This window comes from Ochotona curzoniae, unplaced genomic scaffold, assembly GCF_017591425.1.
Source record: "Ochotona curzoniae isolate NIBS_2020 unplaced genomic scaffold, NIBS_Ocur_1.0 contig_2469, whole genome shotgun sequence".
In the NCBI taxonomy this organism is placed as follows: Eukaryota; Metazoa; Chordata; class Mammalia; order Lagomorpha; family Ochotonidae; genus Ochotona; species Ochotona curzoniae.
In genome coordinates this window covers 1,317,664-1,343,112 of record NW_024465471.1, presented here as the reverse complement: position 1 = coordinate 1,343,112, position 25,449 = coordinate 1,317,664, and the positions used below count along the sequence as shown (strand labels likewise).

The window sequence follows — 25,449 nt, the reverse complement described above, 5'->3', positions numbered from 1 at the left end:
ATGCAAATACAAATTTGACACACCCACTGGTAGTGGCTTACATGTTATATTTCGTAGAAGCTAGGCAAAGAAATAGCAGAATTCAGGAGCTAAGGCGATCCCTAATGCTTCTACAAGATGTAAAAAACACTTCCCATTTCAAAGCTCAATACCATGACAATTCATTCCATAATGTTGTAAATTGTTGTTAATGTTATGTTGGGGCTTTCGATTGATCGGGATGATATTCTGCCAGCTCTGCCTTCAGACCAGAGATGGTCTCCCCAAGAAACGGTTGAATGTATCAATTAGATGCAGGACTCTTTGCTTGGTACATGTCCACAATGCAAGACTCTCAAATGAATTTGATCTGTAATACTGCAACAAGGTGGAGGAATCCACCATGGGGGGAGGGTGCAGGGAAGGGTTGGGGGAATCCCAGAGCCCATGAAACTGTGTCACATAATGCAATGTAACCAATAAAAAAATTTTAAAAAGAGGGAAAAAAACCCCATTTTCTATAAAACAAAAAATCCGAGAGCTTCTCTCTCATAATGATTTTACCATAAATAACTCCTTTAGAAGCAGCCATTAAAATACATCATCCTGTATTACACAAACCTTCCCTCCAAATACAGCACCTTCACCACAGCACATATCTTCAGCACAAGTTCATTTCATATTCAGATTATACTACTTATACTGCCATTTCTGTTGTGATAACAGCAGGTATTAATAGCTCTACTTATATAATCTAAAACCAACTGAAAAAAGCAAACAACAAAATCTTTCATGCTCAAAGACAAATGTATTCAATTCCTTTCCATGCAGCATATAAGGTTCCTATGTGCTAATGCCTTCCCCACCCTGCAACACTCTTGCTGACCTAAAGAGTGGCTACCTAGGGAGTGTACTTAGAGGACAGCTAACATCTACCATCTCATCTGCAACCGACCGTATCAGTTTCTACCCACAGATGCCAATGGAAGCCATTTAGAGTTTCCACAGCAGCGAGGAAGAGGAGGGATTTGGTATACTATGAGGGAGTGTTGAGGCTGCTGGCTGGAGAAAACCAGAACACATGGAAATAAAGTCACCCTCCTTAAGATGCCATGCCGAGCAGAAAGCCTCCAAAGAACCCCCCAGTCACTAGAACATTCTTCTTGACAAATGACACCACCTGGGAAGAGGAGACAGAACAATAGGTTATTCTGCCAAGCATGAAAATATTACAAATCATCTCTAGCACCTATGATGAACAGGTAAAGTCATAACTCCCCAAGATCCTTACCTCTCTACCATCTTGAAAAAGTCACATTCATCTGATGCTCAGAGCATCACTTGGATACCATTTCTGTTCTATCTATCTTGTGACTGTTACCCCTAAAAAGTATTCATGTAGACCTGGCATGATGGTTCAGTGGCTAAATCCTCACCTTGCATGCACCAGGATACCATATAGATGCTGGTTCGTGTCCCAGCTCCTCCACTTCCCATCCAGTTCCCTGCTTGTGGCCTGGGAAAGCAGTCGAGGACGGCCGAAGGCCTCAGGACTCTGTATCCATGTGGGAGACCTGGAGGAAGCTCCTACCCCCTGGCTTCGAATCAGCTCAGCTTTGGCCATTGTGGCCACTTCGGAGTGAACCAACAGATGGAAGATCTTCCACTCTGTCTCTCATTCTCTCTGTAAATCTACCTTTAACATAAAAATAAAAATAAATAAACCTAAAAAGATTTATTTATTTTTATTGGAAAGACAGATATATATAGAGAGGAGGAGAGACAGAGAGGAAGATCTTCCATTTGATGATTTGCTCCCCAAGTCACTGCAACAGCCAATGCTGCGCCGATCCGAACCAGGAGCCAGGAGCTTCATCCAAGTCTCCCACACGGGTGCAGGGTCCCAAGGCTTTGGGCCGTCCTCAACTGCTTTCCCAGGCCACAAGCAGGGTGCTGGATGGGAAGTGGGGCTGCCGGGATTAGAACCAGCGCCCATATGGGATCCAGACGCTTTCAAGGCAAGGACTTTAGCTGCTAGGCAATGGCACTGGGCCCAAAATAAATAAATCTTAAAAAAAAAAAAAAAAGATAGAGCATCTTCTGGGTCTCCCACATGGGTATTGGGTCCCAAGGCGTTGGATCATCCTCTACTGCTTTCCCAGGCCACAAATAGGGAACTGGGTAGAAGTGGAGCAGCCTGGACACCCATATGGGATCTGGCACCCATATGGGATCCTGGTGCTTGCAAGGTGAGGATTTAGCCGTTGAGCCACTGTGCTCTCCTTGGGGCCAAGGTTTTTAAAGTTATACTTTTTTTTTTTTCACTGAAACTTTATTGTTTAAGCATTTATAAACAGTAATTGTAGAAAAATTTTTGATAATGCTCGTAGTGTATAAAATCAAAAGTTTATAGTCAATGTTTGTTAACTCACAGAGGGATTTGTCATAAACTAGCTAAAAGTTTTAGAATTGCTTCAGTCCTAATGTTCATGTTCCTATTCATGGCCTGGCAGCATCCTGGGCCCCAAGCATGTAGGGGCTCTTTCCCGGGTGCATGGGTTGACTTTGGAACAATTTTAGTTGTGTTGGGTTCTCTTGCTGCCTACTACAGCTGCAGCTGCACTGTATTTGACCAGGGCCTAAGTTCCAGGCTTGTAACTTCCTTCTGGGAAACTCCAGAGAAGACAGTTTGGTCTCTGGGTCAATGCAGGCCCACCTGGCCACCCAGCACCACCTGGAATAGGAGGAAAAGGTTTAGGGTCTGAAAAAACTGCAAATCAATATGTAAAGTTAAGATTGTCCATACATTCATGACATGATCTATAAGATTGTCTAAGGGGCCTGGCAGCGTGGTCTAGCAGCTAAAGTCCTCACCATGAACGTGCCAGGATCCCCTATGGGCACTGGTTCTAATCCCGGCAGCCCCGCTTCCCATCCAGCTCCCTGCTTGTGGCTTGGGAAGACAGTCGAGGACGGCCCAAAGCTTTGGGACCCTGAACCCGTGTGGGAGACCTGGAAGAGATTCCTGGCTCCTGGCTTCAGATCAGCATAGCATCGGCCGTTGCGCTCACTTGAGGAGTGAATCATCAGACGGAGGATCTTCCTCTCTGTCTCTCCTCCTCTCTGTATATCTGACTTTCCGATAAATAAATAAATCTTTAAAAAGAAAAAGATTGTCTAAGAGTTTTCTTATATAAATTCATGATACACATGATGCATGAGATTATAGTCTGATATTCCCCACATAAATCCTAGTCTTAACCTGAATGACATAATCCCGGAGCTGATCAGTACATATGAGACACTGGGGTAGCTTGGGGTTAGTTCTGACATCTTGCAGCCGTCAACTCTGTCTACTTGATTGCATTTTGTCATTTCTCATTCTCTCAGTGCCCATCTCTCAGCCTTTTTCTCAATGGATTTGCTGGAATGTGACAGCAGTGGAACTGAAAGCCACTCTACTGCAAGTTGAGGAATGAGTACAAATGGAGAAAGTTAAAAATAGTAAATGAGAGCTAAGAAGCTGTAAATTTCTTTTTTTCTTGCCTTTAATGGATGGTAGCAAAAGACAGTGTTTCATTTAGGAAAATGTCAGCTTGTGAGAAGCTTTCTTGGTTGGGTTATGAAGTTATTGTAGGTGGCTTCAAAAAGCCAGTGGGTCAGGACAATGCTGAATATGTTACCCAGATGAATATTCCTTTTTTAAAAAGATTTATTTATTTTTGTATTTAATATAGATTTACAGAGAGAAAGAGAAAGATCTTCCATGCGCTGGTTCACTCCCGGTGTGGCTGCAACGGCCAGAGCTGCGCTGATCCGAAGCCAGGAGCCAGGAGCTTCCTCTGGGCCTCCCACGTGGGTGCAGGGTCCCAAGGCTTTGGGTCGTCCTCCACTGCTTTCCCAGGCCACAGGCAGGGAGCTGGATGGGAAGTGGTTCTACTGGGATGTAAACCAGTGCCCACATGGGATCCTGGTGTATGCAAGGTGAGGATGTAGCTACTAGGCTATCATGCCAGGCCCACATCTTTCTGCCTCTCCCTCTCTTCATAAATCCGATCTGCCTTTCCAATGAAAAATGAATAACGTTAAAACCTTGGCTCCAGGGTATTTCTCCTCCTTTGCTGTCAATGTGTGTCTCTGCCTGTGCACTCTAGGGGGAGCTCATGGCAGACCTGTATCACTGCAGGTGATGGAAAGTGCCAGTCACCTTCATGCACCTTCATTCTGCTTTATCTCTCCCCAGTCAGTGCACTGATTTCTTTAGGGGTTACCAAACTACGCAGCCCATCAGGCAAATCCTGCCTGCCATCTGTTTGTAAATAAAGTTTTATTATCACACAACCACATCCACTAGCTTAAATACCACCTATCACAATTTATACAACTAAACAGTGCGGTGCTTGGGACAAAACCAATAAGTACACTAGACTGCAAATACTTACCATTTGGTCCTTTCCTGAAAAAGTATGCTAATCTTGCAGCTAGACATTACTACTAGTTATGTTTAGAATAAGTTCGGATGTTTTAGAGGCATGTGTGCACACAGACAAAACATGACTTAAATAATCCTAACAGCAATACATCTTTCCCTCCCACGGTACCACACCATTCCTATAAGAACTAGCTAACATGCACTGACAAGTCCCATTATGTATCAACTTGCACTTGCACTCACTGACAAACTCACTGTACACTATCATTAAAAACTGCCTCTGGGGCCCGGTGAGGTAGCTTAATGCCTAAATCCTTGCCTAGTATCCACAGGGATTCCATATGGGTGCCGCTGCATGTCCCAGTTGCCCCGCTTCCCATCCAGCTCCCTGTTTGTGGCCTGGGAAAGCAGTGGAGGACTACCCAAAGCCTTGGGACCCTGCACCCATGTGGGAGACCCGGAAGAGGCTCCTGGCTCCTGGTTTTGGATCAGCTCAGCTCCAGCCATTGCGGCCGCTTTGGAAGTGGACCAGCAGATGGAAGATCTTCCTGTCTCTCCTCTTCTCTGTATGTCTGACTTTCCATTAAAAAAAAACTCAGAGGGAGTGAAGATAACTCATCTAAGGTTAACCCGTCTATACATTACAGCTTTTGTCTCAGTACTTTTACTTATTTGCCATCCTCATTTTAAAGTTTATTTTGATTGGAAAGGCAGATTTACAGAGAGGATAGAAAGAAAGGAAGATCTTCACTCCCCAAGTAGCCACAATGGCTGGAGATGAGCAAATCTGAAGCCAGGAGCCAGGAACTTCTTCTGGGTCTCCCACGCGGAAATAAAGTCCAAAGGCCTTGGTCAATCCTCTATGCTTTGCCAGGCCACAGGCAGGAAGCTGGATGGGAAAGTGGAGCTGCTGGGACATGAACTGGTGCCCATATGGGATCCCAGTGGTTGCAAGGCAAGGATGTAGCTACTAGGCCATTGCACAGGGCCCTTATTTGTCATCTTTAAAGCTTTAATCTATTGCTGAACTACCACTGTTATCTACCTTGTACCTTTCACACACAAAGGAAGTCTCACCTCCTCAGCTTTGCTCTTGACTTCAGTTGGTATTTGGTTGCTCTTACGGATCTTCAGTTGCTCTTTGGCTTTCTTCATGTCCTTCTCTACTCGCTGCCAGTCAACTTTGATGTACCCAGTGTGGTTTGCAAGCTACAGTTTGAACAATGACAGCAAGAAATGAGAACCATAGGCTTGCTACTTCTCTGTGTCCAGATGAATCAGACAGTAGGTTGTCAAAACACTTCTGACTTTCCATTTTGCAGACATTTACCATCTGGCTCTTTGTATGACCACGCCATTCATTCAGCACCCACCCTACAAGCCCTCCACACTTTATGGGAAATGCACTGGCTTTCAGTGACTGCTGGCAATTCTTCGAACTTATGTATACTCTAGCTTCTCCTCTACATATTTTAAAAATTGCTCTAAAAAGCAACATGATAAGGTGAAAATCAGAATAAGTCAAACTGCATATACGTCCCCAGAGATTTTTCACAAGTGATTTCAGGTAATGAGTAGTGGGAAAAGCACATCCAAATACATTTTTTTGAGGATATGTCTAGTTCCCCTGAAAGAGCAACAAGCAGCACTAACACTAAGTGAGGACCATTTTATCAAGGTCTTTTGTAAAGGACAGCATTGAATCATCTATGTAGTTTTCTCATAGATTAGTGTTATCCAACGAAAGAAATGATTATAGCTCTATGAATTCACAATCATATACACACCAAATACAGTATTACTCAGCCATGAAAAGCAATGAAGTCCTGTCATGGGTAGCAATGTAGGTAGAATTAGAGAACAACATGTTCAGTTACATAAACCCAGCACAGATACTGCATTTTCATGCACAGTGCGATGTTTAAAAAGTTGACTCATAGAAGTAGAAACTGAAATGTTGCTTGTGACAAGTCGAGGAGGGGAAAGAAAAGGCCAGGGAGAAATAGAGGTCAAAAAATGGGCACCAAAGTACATAGAATGTTTTGGACTATAGATACCCTACCATGCTATAGAACAAAAAGAAAAGTTGGAAAGTCCCAACATATAGAAATGATGTGGTCATTCGCTAAATGTATCAAAATATTGTTCCTATATCCCAGAAATTTATAAGAAATTATTTTGTCAACCAAAAATACACAATATACATACAATTGGAAACAATCAATTCCCTCTCAATATCACTTCTGTCTGCCAATTTTTAAGATTTATTTATCTGAAAGGCAGAATGTCAGTGAGTAAGAAAGAGAGAGATAAAAATAAAGATACCTTCCAGGTGCTGGTTCTATCCACATGCCTGCAATAGCCAGGGCTGAGCCAGACCAAAGTCAGAAGGCCTGCACTCAACCTGGGTCTATCTCGTGGATGGCTCAGATCCAAGTACTTGAGCCATTACCTGGTGCTTGCTTCCCAACTTGTGCATTAACAATGGACTAGAAAGAATCAGGAGCTACCAACTGATCTGGGTCTCCAATGTGGGGAGGCAGAGAGCCAAGTACTTGGGCCATTTTCTGCAGGGATTTGGGTGGAAGTGGAGCAGCTTGGGTTCAAACCAGAGCTCTGGAAAGGATGCTGCCACCACCATACTGGTCTTTGCCTACCAAATTTCTGATCAGTCCAAAACTCTGCATTATTAGGCCCAGTATAAAGGCTCAGCTGTCTAGTCCTCCCTTTCCAACCACTGGGATCCCATGTGGGTACCGGTTCGTGTCCCAGCCCCTCCACTTCCCATCCAGCTCCCTGCCTGTGGCCTGGGAAAGCAGTGGAGGACGGCCCAAAGCCTTGGGACCCTGTACCCATGAGGGCCACCGGGAAGAGGCTTCTAGCTCCCGGCTTTGGATCAGCTCAGCTCTGGCCGATGTGACTATTTGGGGAGTGAACCAGCGCATGGAGGATTTATTTCTCTTTGCAAATCTGCCTTTAAAATAAAAATAAATGTTTAAAAAAAATCTGCATTGGTGCTCCTACTCTAATCACCTCAGACACTGCAACCTAAACAGTGATGTTCTCACAGAGATGAATCAGGAAAACCCACTTAAAAATGAGTAAAGGAAATATGTGGCCATATCCACCAACACTGAAACTGAAAATGTTGCATTGCTACAACTAGAATGGCAGCTTACTTGAAACAGTAACTGCAAATCACGGAAAAGTCCATCAATCCGTGAAGGGGCACAGAAATTAATCATTTGTATTAAAAGAAATAAAGCAATTATAACAACAATATAATTGAACATCAAACATCCTATGCTAAATCAATGGTATGGTTTCTTTTCCTCTACCCTGTCTCCCCCACAGAATCCTGCTGCCAAACTCACACAACAGATGGAAGATCAGAATTCAAGGCACCACTGAAGCAGGTGAGCCAATTTCTTCCTGCAGTATCATCTGGCCTCAACTCAAAGCTGGACTTGAAAACATTTGGTAATATTTACCACATAGCCACCAAACAACTCTTAGAAAAACAAGAATAGAGGGCTAATTTCTTTAACTCAACATAAAACCTTTCCAAGAGTCCACTACATGTAAGTGAACAAGGATGCCACCCCCTCCACTCCTGTGCCAGCAGAAATGAAGTCACAGGCCCAGCGCCGTGGCCTAGTGGCTAAAGTCCTCGCCTTGAACGCGCCAGGAACCTATATGGGCACTGGTTCTAATCCCGACAGCTCCACTTCCCATCCAGCTCCCTGCTTGTGTCCTGGGAAAGCAGTGGAGGACAGCCCAAAGCCTTGGGACCCTGCACCCATGTGTGGGAGACCTGGAAGAGATTCCTGGCTCCTGGCTTCGGATCGGCATAGCATTGGCTGTTGCGCTCACTTGGGGAGTGAATCATCAGACGGAAAATCTTCCTCTCTGTCTCTCCTCCTCTCTGTATATCTGACTTTCCAATAAATAAATAAATCTTAAAAAAAAAAGAAGTGAAGTCACATTACAGAGCAGTGAGACCAGAAAATAAAGTCCAAGAGTCCTTATACACAAACATCTGTCTCTGTTACATAAAGAAGCTCAAGGAAGCTTACAAAAAGCAAGGCTAGATATAAATCAATGAGTTTAACAAGGTTACAGGATACAAGGTCAAGATACAAAATTAACTGAATTCCTACATGCTGAAAATCTGAGATGAATGTGGAAATTCAAAACCAATTTACAACACCTCAATAAGAGTCAAATACTAGGCATAAATCTAATAAAACAAATAGGATCCGCATGTTGAAACTATAAAATGTTAAAGAAAGAACTGAAAGACACCCCAAATAACTGGGGAGTTAGACGATTCAACATAGACATAATGTCCAATTCTCTATAGATTTTATTCCAATTCCAATTCCAGCAGGATTTTTGTAATAGATACAATAAAACTTGCTTCTAAAATTTATATGGAAAAGGAAAAGAAGTAAAATCATCAACATTTGCTTCAATGCTATAGCAGTGAACACAGTGTAATATTGGAAAAGGGATGAAAACATAGATCAAAGAAACACAATAAAAAGTACATTTTCCCTCCAAATAATGCAAAAGGAGTACTATTAGTAGTGAAGCCCTTCATGGCTCAAGCCAGGAGTACAAGGTGAGTGGCATACAAGGCCACTGCATTACAGAAGCAAAGAACTCAGAAAAGCAGTCCCTTCCCCAAAGTTCCTCCAGTTCCTCTACTGGCAAAGTTTACACCATAAGGGAGAGATGCTACAGTCCAGCCTATTTCAGCTCGACCCAGTCACACAGCTGGACATGCAGCATAGATGTGACACACTGAAAACTGGCATCTAGCCCATTAGTGGTTGGAAACACTGGACAGAGATCTGCAAGAAAAAATGCAAATGATCTGCAGCTTAATAATAGAAAGCAATTCATCCAGATTGAAAGGAAAACTGTTCAGAGTTGCTATGAGTTCACAGACAAAAGCAAAGACAAAAGAGACTTTAGTGAGGTGGCTGTCCACATGAACATAAAATATCAACTGTATCTGAACACATCAATGGAGTCAGAATGTAATCCAATCCCAACAAAAATTTCAACAAGATTTTTTAAGGATTTATTTTTGTTGGAAAGGCATATCAGATTTACGGAGAGGAGAGACAAAGATTTCCATCCACTGGTTCACTCCCCAAATGGCTACAACAGTCCCAGGTGAGCCAATGCAAAGCCAGGAGCTAGGAGCTTCCTCCTTGTCTCTTACATGGGTGCAGAGTCCCAAGGCTTTGGGCCGTCCTCCACTGCTTTCCCAGGACACAAGCAGGGAGCTGGGTGGGAAGTGGAGCTGCCGGGACTCAAACTGGCACCCATATGGGATCTCGGCTGAGACTTAAACCTGTGTCCATATGGGATCCCAGTGCGTACAAGGCAAGGATTTAGTCACTAGACTGTCTTGCTGGACCCTCTTCTAGTATCTTTATAGATGGTCACGTGGTTCTAATGTATGTTCTTTCAGTTTGGCTCTTGTGTTGCTTTGACATGCCCTGTCTATCCTACTGTTCGTCTTGTTTTTTCCTAAAGACAGATCTTCCACGTGCTGGTTCTTTCCTCAAATGCTCCCAATAGCAAGACCTGGACCAGGCAAAATCAGAAGGCAGGAACTCAGTCTGAACACGCACAGGCATCCATATGGGATCCTGGTGCTTGCAAGGGGAGGATTTAGCTATTGAGCCATCATGCCAGGCCCTCAGCAAGATTTTTGAAAGCAACTGAAAACAAACCTGAACTAAAATTTAGATGGATGAGGTAAATTAGAAGAGTAGCAGGATATTCCTAGAATAAGACAGAGAAATGTGCTTTAGCAAATATCAAGGGTTGATACTGTGTTAAAAAGGCAGAAGTTAACGAGTGAAATAAAAAATGCCAAATCACACCAACTTAGGTACGGACTGGGCTTTTTCCACACAATGCAAATCCTGGGTAAAGGAACAAATCAGTTAATGCTAGTATGGAAAAGAAACTAAAGCCCTAATGTCCAACTGTTAGCTGTGAACTCCCAGTACACTGCTTGCCGCATATTCATCTATATGGAGTTGGGGACAGGGTGCAGAGGGAAGTCACAAGAATGTAGCTGTCACTGCCATTTGTACCTGAAGGAGAGAGAAAACAGACAGTAGTGTAGATGGGGGACCTCACACTATGTGAAGTCTAATCTGCCCAGCCACAGCACCAAGAGAGACCATGTGAAACTACAGTTCTGTCGCTGGGTGTCCTTAGGTCCCAGTGGTATGAAAGTGCATACAGCGCATCTTCAGCGAGCTGTAAGAGTTTGTACCTCTGCTCCCACATTGTAAAGCAAGAGGTGAAATATAACTGGGAATTGATAAAATTTGGTGCAAATGGTCACTAACATTTAACATAGGACATGAAAACAAGTGGAAAAAAACTACTTGAGAGTAATACAGGTAAGACTGCATTGCAACTATGGACACCACATTACTCAACGGGCAAATGGAACTTCCAAACATTTAAGAAGATTTCACATACATACCTGAAGGAGAAAAAATCCACCTCCTACAGCTGTCGCAGCCAATTTTCCAACCTTCTGGAATATGAAACCTGTACACCTACAAAAACCAACTTACATCAGTCACATTGACAGGCTATTCACACCTGCTCACTTTGCCACAGCCCAACTCCACCCGTCCCCCAACCCTAGCTGGGCTTTTCTACTCACTAATTTTATACTGTTGACTAAGAACTTTAGAACTAAAATTTTATAGTGTTCACTAAAAACCTTATAACTGTTAGGTTCCATTTGTAAAAGAGGCCTCTCACCACAGCATGAAGAGTAGATTCCAGGGAGTCGGGGAGTGCGGATGAAGGCAAAGACTGCAGAGGAGAAATGCTCACGGACTGACAGATAACGAAGAGGGATCAGACATGTGAGTACTTTCCTCATTTGAGAATGCAGTGATTGCGGGAGATTAAGACTTAGCTGCACAAGCCAGTGTGCTTTGTTTTCCTTCTTAAATTTACTTTCACTCTTGTTTGAAAGACAGAGGGAGAGTAAGAGAGAGAAAAACCAAAGGGTAGGGGGAAGGAGGGAACCAAAGAAGCAAGAATGTTTCATTTGTGGGTTTACTCTTCCGATGCCTGCCATAGCCAGGGTTGGGGCAAGCAGAAGCCAGAAGTTCCCACATCGGGGACAGGGATTCAACAACTCAAGCCATCATCTCCTCACTCCATAGGTGGAAAGAGGAAGCTGGAGTGCAGAGAAGAGTCAGGACTAGAACCTAGCTATATATTTAGGGCATCCCAAACACCACCTTCACCGATACAAGCATCTGACCCACCACTGGGTGTTCTTGTGACACTGTAAAAGTCAAGTTGCAGTAATAAGAGGTGGACCAGTATACTTACCAGCCAGTGACCCCTCCAATTAACAGCTGGGTTGCCACGCTGTATTTTTCAGAGGAGGGCCCAGATTCCTGTCCAAACAACTTGCGCCACCATGGTTGTTTTTTAGCAAATTCTGCAAGATCTAGCGAATCAAAATTTCCCTCAAAGTGTCCTACAAGAATTAAGAGAGTAAATAATAAGAGATTTCCTTTTATAATAAGTCAGTAGCTTTTGTAAGTAGATTTAAGAGACTTTTCCACAGAGAGCTTTTGAATGTTATTAAACATAGGATATGAACTCTGAAATTCTGAATTACAATTTTGGAAAAACCAGACTACAGCCAATAATTATTAATGTCTTTATTAGAGAATAAAAAGCTAAAGAATGTAGAATTAGTCCTTTTCCTTTAAAATTTAAAAACAACTAAAAGGAGCAGGAAAAAACGTCAGTAATACTTAAGACTGGCTTGTAACAGTTTTCTTTACTTGCCTTTCCAGGATTAATTCCAATGATAATAATGGTAGTAACTAATTCGTGTACAAACTGGAATGTGATAAGCAGTTAGCAACATCTCCTTGCTAACCAGAGCCATGGGGGAAAAAAAGAAAACAAAACAAAACAAACAAACAAACAAACAAAAAAAAAGAAGCATGGAGAAGTAGTGTGTGCTAGTGTTTCAAAACTATTAGCGCCCTAGGAGAGGCGACCTAAGCATCAGATGACGCAGTTTCTGAACGGACCGGCCATTTGAGAACAGGCACACAAAGTTGCCTGGTTTCGGCGTGGAGAGCGGCGCTGGAAGGCTGCATGAGCTAGAGAAAGCATCATCAGGGGGCCGTGCACCCCCCAGCCTACTGCGTGACCTTGACCGGACCCTAGAGGTCGCTGGGTCAGGAAGGAGTAAAACCCATACACTCTCCTTGCTCTTCGCTCCTAGTCCGTCGGCTTTCCCGAGAGTTTTGTAGGGACCGGCAGGCAGGAAGCTCGTCTGCTTCCGGAGCCCAAGAAGGTGGCTCTTGGCGGGCCAGCCCTTACCTTGACTGGACGCGGCCATTTCGGCGAGCTTGTCTCGCGAGGCTTCGCGCAGGGGATCGGCGCGGTGGGGCGTGGTGTGGCGCGCCGTGCTTGTCGCCACCAGCTGGCTTCCGGCACGTGGGGCAGATGTTTCCATTCCCACGGCGGCAGCAATAGAGGGCGGACCAGATGCTGCGCTGCCCCTTCCCTCCCCCGGGAGAGGTCGCGTCACAGAGCCGGGTGTGGCTGGACCCCGCCTGTCAGCCGCGCATGCCCAGAAAGTCTCTGAGGGTCGGGGCAATCCTGCCATTCCCTAGGCTTTTGCCCGCTGGCCTGCAGGTGGGTTCTTTAGGGGCAACTCTGTGTGTTCTGGTCACTGCTTAGTGAGGTCACAAGTCAGAGAAACAAGTGAGCGTCTGTGTCTGCAGGGCCTAGGGCGACTCTTTAATGTGTGACAGGCACTGAAAACAAGCGCTCACACGAACCCACTCCACCCTTACAATCCTCTTGTCATCGAAACAGCTTGTGTTATTCAAGGCCCACAGGTATAAAGGACATCATTAGAAGGCTGCTGCGATGGTGTACAGGCTAATCCTCCGCCTGTGGTGCCAGTATGCACTATGGGTGCTGGTTCGTGTCCTGGCTGCTCCATTTCCCATCCAGTTCCCTGCCTGTGGCCTGGGAGAGCAGTGGAAGACAGCCTTGGCACTCAGTACCCACGTGGGAGACCTGGACAAAGTCCCTGGCCCCTGGCTTCAGACGTGTGTCCATTTGGGGAGTGAACCAGAGGGTAGAAGATCAATCTCTATGTCTCTCTTTTCTGTAACTCTAACTTTAAAGTAAAATAAATAAATCTTGGTGGGGAGCGGGGGTAGGTGGAATTCAGCAGCAGCTTCCAGAAACTGCTTTAAGACTAAGTATAATGAAACCCCTGGCAGAGTTGATTGTCATGTGGCAATACCCATTTACCTTTCCATCTTCCCGTTGCACTGTGACACCCACGACTTAGGGACTGTGACTAGGGATATAGTATGGTGACTAGAAGCATGACTTCTAGAATCATCACGCGTGAATGCTGTTGCTTACAAGCCGTGCACACGTGGATGACTTGCCTAAGCTTGCCAGGCTTCAAAGAGGAGGTCCTAGCTACTTTTTCAAAGTTGAACAACTCACCATCAGCCCCCAAATTTATTATTTGCACACAGTTGGACTCAATGATAATCTTCTAGTAATCTGGTCATAGTTCTTCTTACCAGCTCATATAGTTTGAGAACTTTGGGCGGCAGTCCTCATCCTCCCTGACCACAGCTCAACATGGCTAAATTTTGATGTGCCAAAATTTGAGGATTTGTCAAAAAGTTAATGGGAAATGTGTATTATGAAAAGAACTATGCGTGATTTTCAAAATTGTTTGTGTTTTCCCACAAACATGTCTCCCTCATCTATTCTATATTTGGGCTGAAAGCAAGCAAACTTGATAAGCACTAGATAATACAAAATATAAATAAATGCCACACACTTATCAAGAAAAACAAAGTCAAGACGAATGTCGGTAGTGGCAGTACAGAACTTACAAAGTAAACATGCTCACATGGAAGCTTATCAGTCAGGCCAGAGTGGAGCTGAGAGTTGAAAGTTGTATGGGAATGAGACCTGGGCTTCTGTTTCGTATTTAATGAGTATTGATTTTAAAAGGTTGCAGGCTGGGGAGAGTATTCCTGTTTCCTGATTCAGTCTCCCTAAATGTCCTCAAGAGTCTCACCTGTGCCATGAAAAAGTGGAGAACTCAACCCAGGTAAATCATGTGAGTGTGAAAGGACCTAAGCACATGAGCCATCACCTGTCACTTCTGACACTGCACGTGAACAAGAAACTGTAATTGGAAGTTGAGCCAGGACACAAGGCCAGGCATTCTGATATGCAATGAAGGTGTCCCAAGCGCTGTCTACTGCTGCTCCAAAAACCCACCCAAGGACACTTTGGTTAGAGGAAGTAGTTGTCTTGGTCTTGAAGCATGAGTGTGCTCCCAGCAGACGAAAGGTAATGTGTCGCATTTTGAGGAAGAACATGGAGGCTGGTTAGCAGGAATAGGAGACCAGAGCGGTGAGGAGAAGGGGTATGTAGACTCAGCATGGTAGCCATGGTTTAGGCATGAGATTGTAGTCTGAGGGAAGCTGTAAACCAGTGGAAAATTCTGAGCACAGTGACATGACTTATTTCATAGCGTAAAAGAATCACTTAGTGGTGGCTGTGTGATGGCGTGGAGACTAGCAGGATATTTGTTTCTCTTATCTGTGCAAGTGGGTTCTACAATCTTCAGTGGCATTCAAAGCTTGCCTTGTTTTTACCGCTGAGGAAGAGGGCAGGAATGAAAGCTCCTCTCCAATTTGACCTCTTCTTCCTGTTTGTGCCTCCATACATTCCTGGTTCTGATTAAGCAGAGTTCAAGTGCACCTACTGCTCTCAGAGGTGAATGGGTTAAACTTTAGCTCAGCCTCCTCTTTCCCTCCTCAGATCTTCCTGTGGCGGCTTCCCTCTGCCAGAAAGGAAGCAATGCTTTCAGCTACTGCTTAGTGTCAACAACTGGGTAAACTCCCTAAAATCCTCTACAAAAAAAAAGAAGAAAGAAAGAAAGGAAGAAAGAAAAAGTTGGGACTTTTCACTAAATCCTCTCTTTCCTGCAAGCCAAAGCTATTTTAGAAAAGAATCTTTTGATTCTCCCATTGAACAGCCATGCAAATAGTGATCGCCACCTGTTCCTTTCTGTGCCTTTTACAATTGAGCTTTAGTGCCACCAGAAAATACTACTTGGCTGCAGTAGAACTGTCCTGGGATTATGTGCACAGTGACCTGCTTGCTGAGCTGCATGTGGACACAAGGTAAAGGCATTTGCTTAGTGTCTCCTCAGGGTCAGAACTGAGTAGGATAGAGTGGCTGGGACGCTCAGGTAAGTCCTGATGGCACACCTCTGCACTATTCACAGAAATGCAGGTTGCCAGCTCTTAACATATCTGACCTCTTGGTTGAGACTTGTTCTGTTTTGTTCTCTGCTTTTTGTCACATGCTGCCACTCTATAATCTAAGGAAGATGAAAGGCTGAAGAACATAAGAAAGACAACAAAACTTCCCTACATCCAATCGATGTTACACACAAATTTAGTCTTTTGTTACGTGTGTCCATGTGATGTGTTTGCACGTTTTTGTTTATTTCTTTTGCAAACATAACATTGATCAGGACTTCAGAAGATGTTCATATTTCAGACTTTCTGGTTCTTTGGGGGAGCATGGATTATTAAATAACCTTTTCAGTATTACTTATTCCTTTTTTCAATCTCCTTTTCAGTCAATTTTGAGACGATATATTTTCCTGGAAAGCAATGTATTGTTTCCAAGGTTTGGTTACATATTAGTATCCAGTTGCATCAACAGTCTCATTTAGCTGTCCGGTGTCTGTAGTTTTATCTCTTTTTCATTCCTTGTGTTGTATATGTTCTCTCTTTCCTTACACCCTTTTAGAGGTTTCTTGAATTTTGGTTCTATTTATCAGTCCCTTTTTTCTTTCACTGATGTCAGTTTCTACTTTTGCTTCCATCAATTCATTCCTACATCTTGTAGTCCTATTTGTATTTATTGAGTTGAATGTTTAAATAATTTATTATAATTTTGTTTTCTGTAAGCATGTATTGCATAAATTTACATTTGTAATGGCAACATAAATATACATGCATTCATAATTAATTAGCAGATATAGATTTTTATGGTCTTTATTTGTTTAACAAATATGGGATATTATACATGCACTTCTCATCTAAAAGAATTCTCTTTGAGACAATTGGCATTACTGTACTTCATTCCATTTAATGTGCTTTTGCATATATTCCTATAGAACAGATCCTCAGGAAGTATATTGCTGGGTTAAAGGAATATTTAAGTTCTCTTCACGTGTTTGTACCATCAACCTATGCTTGAGCCCTTCTTTCTGAGACCTCATCAGCGATAATTTTATCTTGTTTTAAATGTTTGCCAGTCTGATTGGAGCAGAGTGCCATTTCAATCTTTTTTTTTTTTAATTATGCTCTGTTTCTAAGGAGATTGAGCCTCTTTTTAAGTGCTTGTGGGTCATTGGATTTATTTTGGGGAATTTGGTCTTCTGCTTTACCCATCTTTCTTTGGCCCTTTTCATTTAAAAAATTGTGAAAGTCCTTTTATTACAACTATTAACTGTTTGTCATGTGGAAACTTCTCCCAAAATCTGTTGTTTGTCTATTGATTTTGTTTGTTTTAACAGAAGACTTTTTGATTTTTATAATCAAGTATATCTTTTTATTCATATCGTCAGAGTTGGTGAAAATGTCTTTCACACCTCAAAGCTGCAAGATGTTTGCTGTTTTGCTTTTTAAGTTCACAGCTTCAATTTATCTGTTAATTATTTTTGTGTATGATATGAAAGAGGAATCTGTCTGGTTTTATTTCTATCCAGATCAATGATCTGTTGTAATGTCCCCATTGATCAAATAATATCTACATGACACTGCTTTAAATCAGCATATTCATCAAATTGTCATCAGCCAAAAAAAAAAAAAAACAAAACAAAAAAACACAACAATTTTAGCTCTTTTCGAATGTGTTTAACCTGTTGCATCATATCCTCATACCACAGCATTTATTAGAAAACTCAAGGAAACATTAATTTGAAAAAAAATAAAAGCATTTTTTTAAGATTTATTTTTATTGGAAACACAGATTTACAGAGAGGAGGAGAAATAGAGAGATATCTTCCATCTGCTCATTCATTCCCCAAGTGGCTACCACAGCTGGAGCTGAGCCAATCTAAAGCCAGGAGCCAGGAGCTTTTCTGGGTCTCCCACGCAGGTGCAGAGTCCCAAAATTTTGGGCCACGCTTGACTGCTTTCCCAGGCCACAAGCAGGGAGATGGATGGGAAGCGGGGTCACCAGGATTAGAACCAGCACCCATGCAGGATCCCAGCATGTACAAGGTGAGGACTTTAACCACTAGGCTACTGAGCTGGGTCCTTGGCTCCTGATCTTAACCTCACCTGGCCCTGACTATTGAAACCATTTGGGGAATCAACTGGGTTGTCTCTTTTTCTTTTTTCTCTTTAATATTTATTTATTTTTATTAGAAAGCCAGATTTACAGAGAGGAAGAGAAACAAAAGAAAGATCTTCCATCCCCAGTGGCCACAACGGCTGGAGCTGAGACAGTCAGAAGCCAGGAGCCAGGAGCCTCTTCTGGGTCTCCCATGCATGTGTAGGGTCCCAATGCTTTGGGCCGTCCTCCACTGCTTTCCCAGGCCACAAGCAGGGAGCTGGATGGGAAGTAGGGATGCTGGGATTAGAACCGTTGCCCATATGGGATCCAGGCACATGCAAGGCAAGGACTTTAGCCACTAGGCTACCACGCTGGCCCCAGGGATCAGCTTTAATAATTTTGTGCCTTTCTAAGAAATAATTTGCTTGACTTCTTCAATTTTATTGCCTCAGAGTTACCAATAGCACTATGGTGATTATTTTGCTTCATGTTATCTGTGGTTAGATGACTTTTCCAAATATCTCTGATGTTCATCATTTTCTCATCAGTAAGTTTGCTAGGTATTTGTCTATTTTGTTGTTGGTGGTGGCATTTTCAAAGAATAAGCTTTAAAGTTTGGGTTTTTTGGGGGGATACTTAAAATTTATTTTTAGATTTTTTGTTAATCAATTGTCCATTTTTAGTCTTTTTGGCTTATTTTGATACATTTTTCCCTAATACCTAAGAAAAGTAAAATGTTCTTTTTGTTTTGTCCTTTGCATTCACAGTTACATGTTTCTCTGTATCCCATCAGTTTGGTTCACTGAGCAGACAAAAAAGATATTGCCATATTAAGTCATGCTGTTCTATTGGCTGTTCATACATTAATGCACAAAACCTCAGGTGGTTTTGTTTTTCCCAGGGACTTATCCTTCTAACTTTAACTTTTGCAAGATAACTTTTCAGGAGAAGCAGTTTTCTGATCTGTAGAGTGTGGAAACAGAAAGAATAATCAATATTCATTGAGCAGATCCTGACTTTCCTAAACATTTATCTCTAATAGTTCATTTAATGAATGGGACTCACCCAGGGAGCTTATCAAAATGCGAATTCACAGGCCTCATGCAGAATCTAAGTCACTTCTCAGCTGATTCTTTTCCCTCAGTTTTATTGAAATAAACAAATAGAAATTATACATATATTTGAAGCATACAAGGTAGCATTTTGATATACAAATACACTATGAAATGTATATAATACATTGCTATGAGGGGCTTTCTTTTCATTGTATTCAGGATAGTTTATAGTATTGTCTTTTATTTCACATTTTATCCAAGGGTTATCTAGGAGTATGAGTTTAATTACATTTTTATTTGCTTCTCAAAAATTTGCATCATGAGATTTTCATGGCAAAGCCAGCTAATACTCTGCCCTGTGGCACCAGCATTCCATTTGGGCACCAGTTCATGTTCCGGCTGCTCCACTTCTCATCCAACTCCCTCCTGTAGCCTGGGAAAGCAGTGGAGGATGGCCCAAAGCATTGGGACCCTGCACCCGTGTGGGAGATCCGGAGAAAGCTCCTGGCTCCTGGTTTCGGACCAGCTCAGTTCTAGCCGTTGTGGCCACTTGAGGAGTGAACCAGCACATGGAAGATAGTTCTCTCTTTCTGTGTCTCCTATCTTTGTAAAATCTGCCTTTCAAATGAAAATAAGTAAATCTTTAAAAATATTATTTACATCAGCGTTGAGTATCTTATTAGGTTGCTATGGCTGTGTAACAGATTACCTCAATCTTATCAACTTGCAGCAACAAGAATTTATCAGCTCAGTTTCCATGGATCAGAAGTCTAGATTGGCTTAGCTGATTACTCTACTCTGTATCATAGCAGGCCAAAGCAATTTGTGCCTAGGTTTTGGGTTGGGTTGCACTCCTTAGTGGAGGCACTGGGGGAGGATCTGCCTCTGAGGTCATAATTCAGTTCCTCTCTCACTTTCCATATATAAAGCCACCAATGGTATATCAAATCCTCTCCCTTACTTGGAATTTCTGACTTAAATTTCTACTACATTTTTCATCTTTTATCAATCTCTTCCACTTTGAAGGGCTCATGAGATCACATTGGGCCTTCCTGGATTTGCAGGACAACTTTCTTATCTCTGGGTCAGCTGCTTAACAAACTTTATTTCAAAGTTTCTGTGGTTTCTTTGGCAAAACGTATTCTTCGGTACGATACGCACATGAGAAGGTCACGAGGGCCAAACTTTGCCTCTTACAGGTATAATGTACATTAAGTGAATTGTTGATTTTAAATATGCAATCTGATGTGCCTTGACTAATTCAATTACTTACATAATCACCACCCTAATCAACATGTAAAACATTTCTATCGACGCTTCAACAACTTTTTAAAGTGAGTCTCCTTATCATAGTTGGCCTCAGAAAGCTGCATTCTGGAAATGAGAGGTTTAGTTTAAACTGTCCTAGAATCTTACATCAGTGGCATCTTACTATATACACTCTTCTATGTGGCTGGCTCATTCAGCATCAGCAGTGCATCAGAGTGCCAGTTACATGCTGGACAACATTTCATGTTGCCAGAGTTTAATTTTAGTCATTTTAATAACTGCATGATGATATCTCACAATACTTTCAATTTGTCTTTCCCTTAGGAGCACAGGTGCTCTGAACCATTGTATTATGTATATTCTAGAGCTTTTTGAGGATAGGCCCTTATAGTAGGTCTATGCTACTTTTTAAGTCAATTTCTCTGTATATTTGTGCTTATGCCAGTGCCACATTATTTTGATTATTGTAACTTTATAGTAAATTTGATACCAGTCATTCTAAAACTGCCAACTGTTCTTTTTGAAGCTTTCCTTTGATATATTTATGATTTTATGTTTCTGAATTAGTTTCATAATCAGCTCATCAATATGCACAAAGTAGCCTACTAGTATTTTGACTGGAAAATCTAGCATCAAAACAATATTGAAAATTTCACTGCAACACTCTACTATAGTTTTCCTTTATTCAGCTGTCCTTCACTTTTTCTGTAGAATTCTTTACAATTAGCAGTACATTTTTTGCATATATTTTGTTGTATATATAAACACTTGATGTGTTTTTTGCTAATTTTAATCATGCCAAATTTACTTACTTTAGTTCATTTTTGTGTCCTGCTACACTGACAAGAGCCTCTAGTACAATGTTGAATAAAATTGATCATACCAGGGCTGGCACAATGGCTCAACAGGCTAATCCTCTGTCTGCAAGTGCCAGCACCCTATATGGGCCCCTATATTATTATAACAGCAGTACAGCCCTTCAGCAACAGTCACAAGTCCATCATTCTTTTAAGTGAATCTGACATTGTAAGTATAGACAATGGTAGAAAGTCTAGCATTCTATTGTCCAAATGTATTTAACAGTTTCACTGGGAGTCCATTTTTTACCAAATTGTTGATAGTATAAAGTTTGGACTATCTCCTGACTCTTTTAAAATTCATTTTTATAGATATGACTTATTGTAAAATTCACACTTCTTTTTAAAAATATTTATTTGTTTTTATTGAAAAGGCAGATTTACACAGAGAAAAAGAGACAAGGATTTTCCATCCAGTGTTTCTCTCTCCAAGTGGCCAAAATGGCCATAGCTGAGCCAATTCAAAGCCAGGAGCCAGGAGCTTCCTTCAGATCTCGTATATGGGTACAAGATTCCAAACACTTGGACCATCCTCCATTGCTTTCCCAGGTCATAAGCAGGGAGCTGGATAGGAAGTGGAACAGCCAATATATGAACTGGCACCCGTATGAAATCCTGGTGCATGCAAGGGGAGGATTAGCCAGTTGAGTCATTGCACCAGTTTCCGTACTTCTTTTTTGGTTTCCTAAATCTGATTTTTTATTGAAATATAATTCATGTATCATAAAATATATTTTAAAGTGTCTACTTCATTGGTTTTTAGTATATCTGTAAATTTGTGCAATCATTATACCAAATTCCAGAATATTTTTTTCATTGCTCTCCAAAAGAAATCTACTTATTAAGCATTCACTTCCAATTATTCCCCTACTCCCTGCTCTTACAACCATCAGTCCACTTATTGTCTGTACAGCTTTGCCTACAATATACGGCCTTTTGTATCTAAGCACCTTTCATGTACCATATTTTTTTTTAGCATTCTTACATGTTGTAGTATGAATCAGTACTGTTCATTGTATTTTATTTTTTAATAGTTATTTTTTTACTTGAAATTAAGAGTTGCACACATACAACACACACACAGGTGAGAGAGAGAGAGAGAGAGAGAGAGAGAGAGACAGAGAGAATCTTCCATCTACTAGCTCACTCCCCAAATAGCTGCAACAGCCAGAGCTGAGATGGTCTGAAGCCACGAGCCAGGAGCCTCCTTCAGATCTCCCTTAAGATCTCTCTTAAGGTTCAGGGCCTTAAGGACTTGGGCCATCATCCACTGCTTTCTTAGGAAATCAGCAGGGAGCTGGATGGGAAGTGGAGCAGCTGACACTTGGTGCCTATATGGGATGCCAATGCCACATGCAGCGGATTAGCCTGTTAAAGCACTGCTCTGGCCACTGTGTTCCTTTTTATAATTGAATACCATTCTGTTATATGAATGGATTGCATTTTATGACCCATTAATCTCTTTATGAACACTTGGATTGCTTCCAGTTTTTCACTACTGCAAATAATTTTATTAATAACATTCATGTACAGTCTTTACTTGGACATATGTTTACATTTCTCTTAGGTATATAGCTAGAAATAGAATTGCTAGGTCATAGGGTATTTGACTACTTAATGAACTTTCATGTTTTTTAATCATTTTACATTTCCACTGGAAGTGTATGAAGGTTCCAATTTTTCCACTTGCTCACCAACATTTGCCACTCACAATCTTCTGTTTTTGCCATCATAAGGGAATACAGTGCTATCTCAATGTGATTTGTATTTGCGTTTATCTGAGAATAATGATATTGTACATCTTGTCATGTTTTTGGTGTCCATTTGTATATCTGGGAAAAATCATCATTTCTTTCTTTATTGGGCTATGCATTTTTTAGTATGACATTGAAAATATTCTTTATGTGTAGTTGCCACAACCCTTTTACAACATCTGTGATAGGAAAATAATGAACATCTTTTGCTTTGCTAATAATATTGTTTGAAGCATAAAATTTTCATTTTTATGAACTCCTATTTGTTTTTCCCTTTGGTTTTTCACTTTTTGTGTCATGTCTAAAAATTAGTTGCCAAATCTAAGCTTAGAAACAATTTACACATTCTTCTAGCATCTCATAGTTCTAGCTCACATTGAGGTTTTTGTACATCCTTTAGATCCTGCAGTTGAGTATTGTTAATGACGAAGCAGAGACCCGGCTGCACTGTGCTTTCTATTGCAGTGTCCATCTGTCATACAGCCCGAGGCCCAGTGAACAGTTGGAGTGTAAAATGGAATTAAGTGAAGTCAATCATCTTCTAGGCTTTTGTTGGACAGGCACTCACATGCATTGACCAGGAACTTTCATAGACTTTTTATTTTTGATGATTCCATTGTATAATCTAGATTGTCTTGACACTGATTAATAGGACAAACTGAATGTGAGCACATCCTGAAAGCCTTTGCCAAGGTCTGAAATAAACAATTGGCAAAACTCAATTTTCTATTATCTATTCCTGCAGCTGCTCAGCTTCTCCTGAGTAAGGGTCAGGGAACAGAATAGGTTTTCTGATTGGTTTTAGATAAAATGTGACAGAACAGTTCATGTCAAGGACAGTTGTTGCCAAATATATTTGGCAGGATCTTCATACTGAGTCACAAAGGAAGTACACAAGTAAAAAAAAAAAATCACAAAATTTAGGTAAGACAAAAGTCTGTGAACCTGGAACATTTTGTCACTTATTGTGAGGAAACTAAGATAGACAAATAAATTGTATGTTTTCCTCCTGCAGCTCAGAGCAGAACCAAAGTCGCTCTTAAAAATCTTGCCTAGAAATGTATCCTGCTAGGCCTTTTGTTTCTCTGTCCCGCAATGTTGTTTATCTATGCTGTTTTTTGTTCTTGTCTTAGAGGAAGAAAAAGTATTTCTGTGGGCTCTTGACCCTAATCTTGCCATATGTGCCTTTTGTGTTCACTGTAGTAACAAATATTGAGAGAAGACACTGTGTTAGATTATAGCAAAATCATTGTCTCTGGACTTGTGCCTGAGTCTTCTCAGAAACCAGTGGAAACTGCTTGGATTATGTGTCTCTTTCTATTGGCATGGAAAAAGTCCAACGCTGTTATCTTAACACTGAGAGAGATTGCTTGTGTCATATGGGTAACTCAAAAATGTTGTCACTTTAGTGGCAACAGTAACTAAATCACACTAGTCATGGGAACCCACATTTTTGGGTCCATGTGTGAGAAACAAACATTATTTTCAAAGTAGGATGTTTAGCTGTGAGTAGACAACTAATTAGCCTAATAGTTTTCAGACAAGTAGTTAGCCAGCATAATAGCTAGATTACATGCCCATTGAAAGTTCCCAGGCAAACAGGATGTTAGGAGTGGCCAAAACAGCTGAAGCAAATGCTGGGAATATTGTCACTTTGTAGTACTCAGCATAGCTTGCTGTAAACCACCCTGGATATGCTGACCCACTAGGTATCAGATCTTGCAAGATCATTAATAAAGTCTCACTTTTGCTGAACTTTGTGAGTTTGAGTCTGTCCTTTCAGTGGATGGGTGAGGCTGTTTATAACAAGTACAAATCATCTTTATTGCCACTGTAGTCTCTTAGTTCACAGCTTGGCAGCACAGGAATGGATTATGCCAATTTTTAGACCCTTTACCAGACAGTAAGCCATTTGGTGTTTCTTATTAGTCTGTATAGTTGAGGAATCTATATGTAATTTTCAAAAGTTTTGGGGGACAAAACAAACTTAAATCCAAATTCCATTTGTCCATGATCTTTTGCATTTAAATCTCAAGCCATTTCTCTTTTTACGTCAAGTGGAAAATCAACAATATTGACTAAGAATTGGCTCATTTGGGCAGATTTCCTTTAACCTGTGTTTACCAAAGTCACCTCTAAGTGGGGTTTTAGTTTAATGGCAGTCAGGTTTTGGCTTGTACCAGCATACCAATCTTACTCAACTATAAATGAAATTTGGAGCCTTTCTGTTCCCTCTTCAGTGAGCCAGTCATTGGGGGATGCCGCACAGGTCATGGGTTTGATCTGATGACCTGTTCATGAAGCCTGCTGTGCCTTCCGGCCTGTACAGATGTCTATTCATCCCCTCTAAATCAGCTCTTTTTCCTGGAAAAGCTTCCTTATCAGTAGTCTGGCCTTTGTCCTCAAGCCAGTACATAAAGTCATATGTCATGGTCATCGGTGTTGAGAACTGCTACAGTGGCTTCTCTGGTGTTGCTGGAAACCCTAGGAGAGTGAGATGCAGAGCTATATCCTGAAAGAAGGAGGCGAGCACCAAGCCAGCTCCATCTTTGTGGCACACAAAGGAATGCCTAGGACTTGATCTGGGACTATGGATTGTTTTTTATTTAGTATTTTATTTTAGCACTTTGCTTAGAGGGTGAATGTTGGCTATTTAAGAGGCAGGT

At 41.6% G+C, this 25,449-nt stretch overlaps 2 protein-coding genes across 2 annotated transcripts in view; one reads left to right on the top strand and one right to left on the bottom strand.

The window, feature by feature from the left end:
* Window positions 1–570: 570 nt before the first annotated feature.
* FUNDC2 (FUN14 domain containing 2) lies at window positions 571–13,027 on the bottom strand. Its single transcript, XM_040974666.1, has 5 exons — window positions 12,818–13,027; window positions 11,804–11,954; window positions 10,932–11,007; window positions 5,489–5,620; window positions 571–1,159 (listed from the first exon to the last, which is right to left on the bottom strand). The coding sequence occupies exons 1-5, from the start codon at window positions 12,951–12,953 to the stop codon at window positions 1,082–1,084; spliced, it is 573 nt and encodes a 190-aa protein (XP_040830600.1). The 5' UTR covers window positions 12,954–13,027; the 3' UTR covers window positions 571–1,081.
* A 2,502-nt stretch (window positions 13,028–15,529) lies between these two features.
* F8 (coagulation factor VIII) overlaps window positions 15,530–25,449 on the top strand; it is a 107,213-nt gene continuing 97,293 nt past the window's right edge. Inside the window, 1 exon segment of the mRNA XM_040974685.1 lies at window positions 15,530–15,675. Within this exon segment, the coding sequence (XP_040830619.1) occupies window positions 15,530–15,675 (146 nt within the window).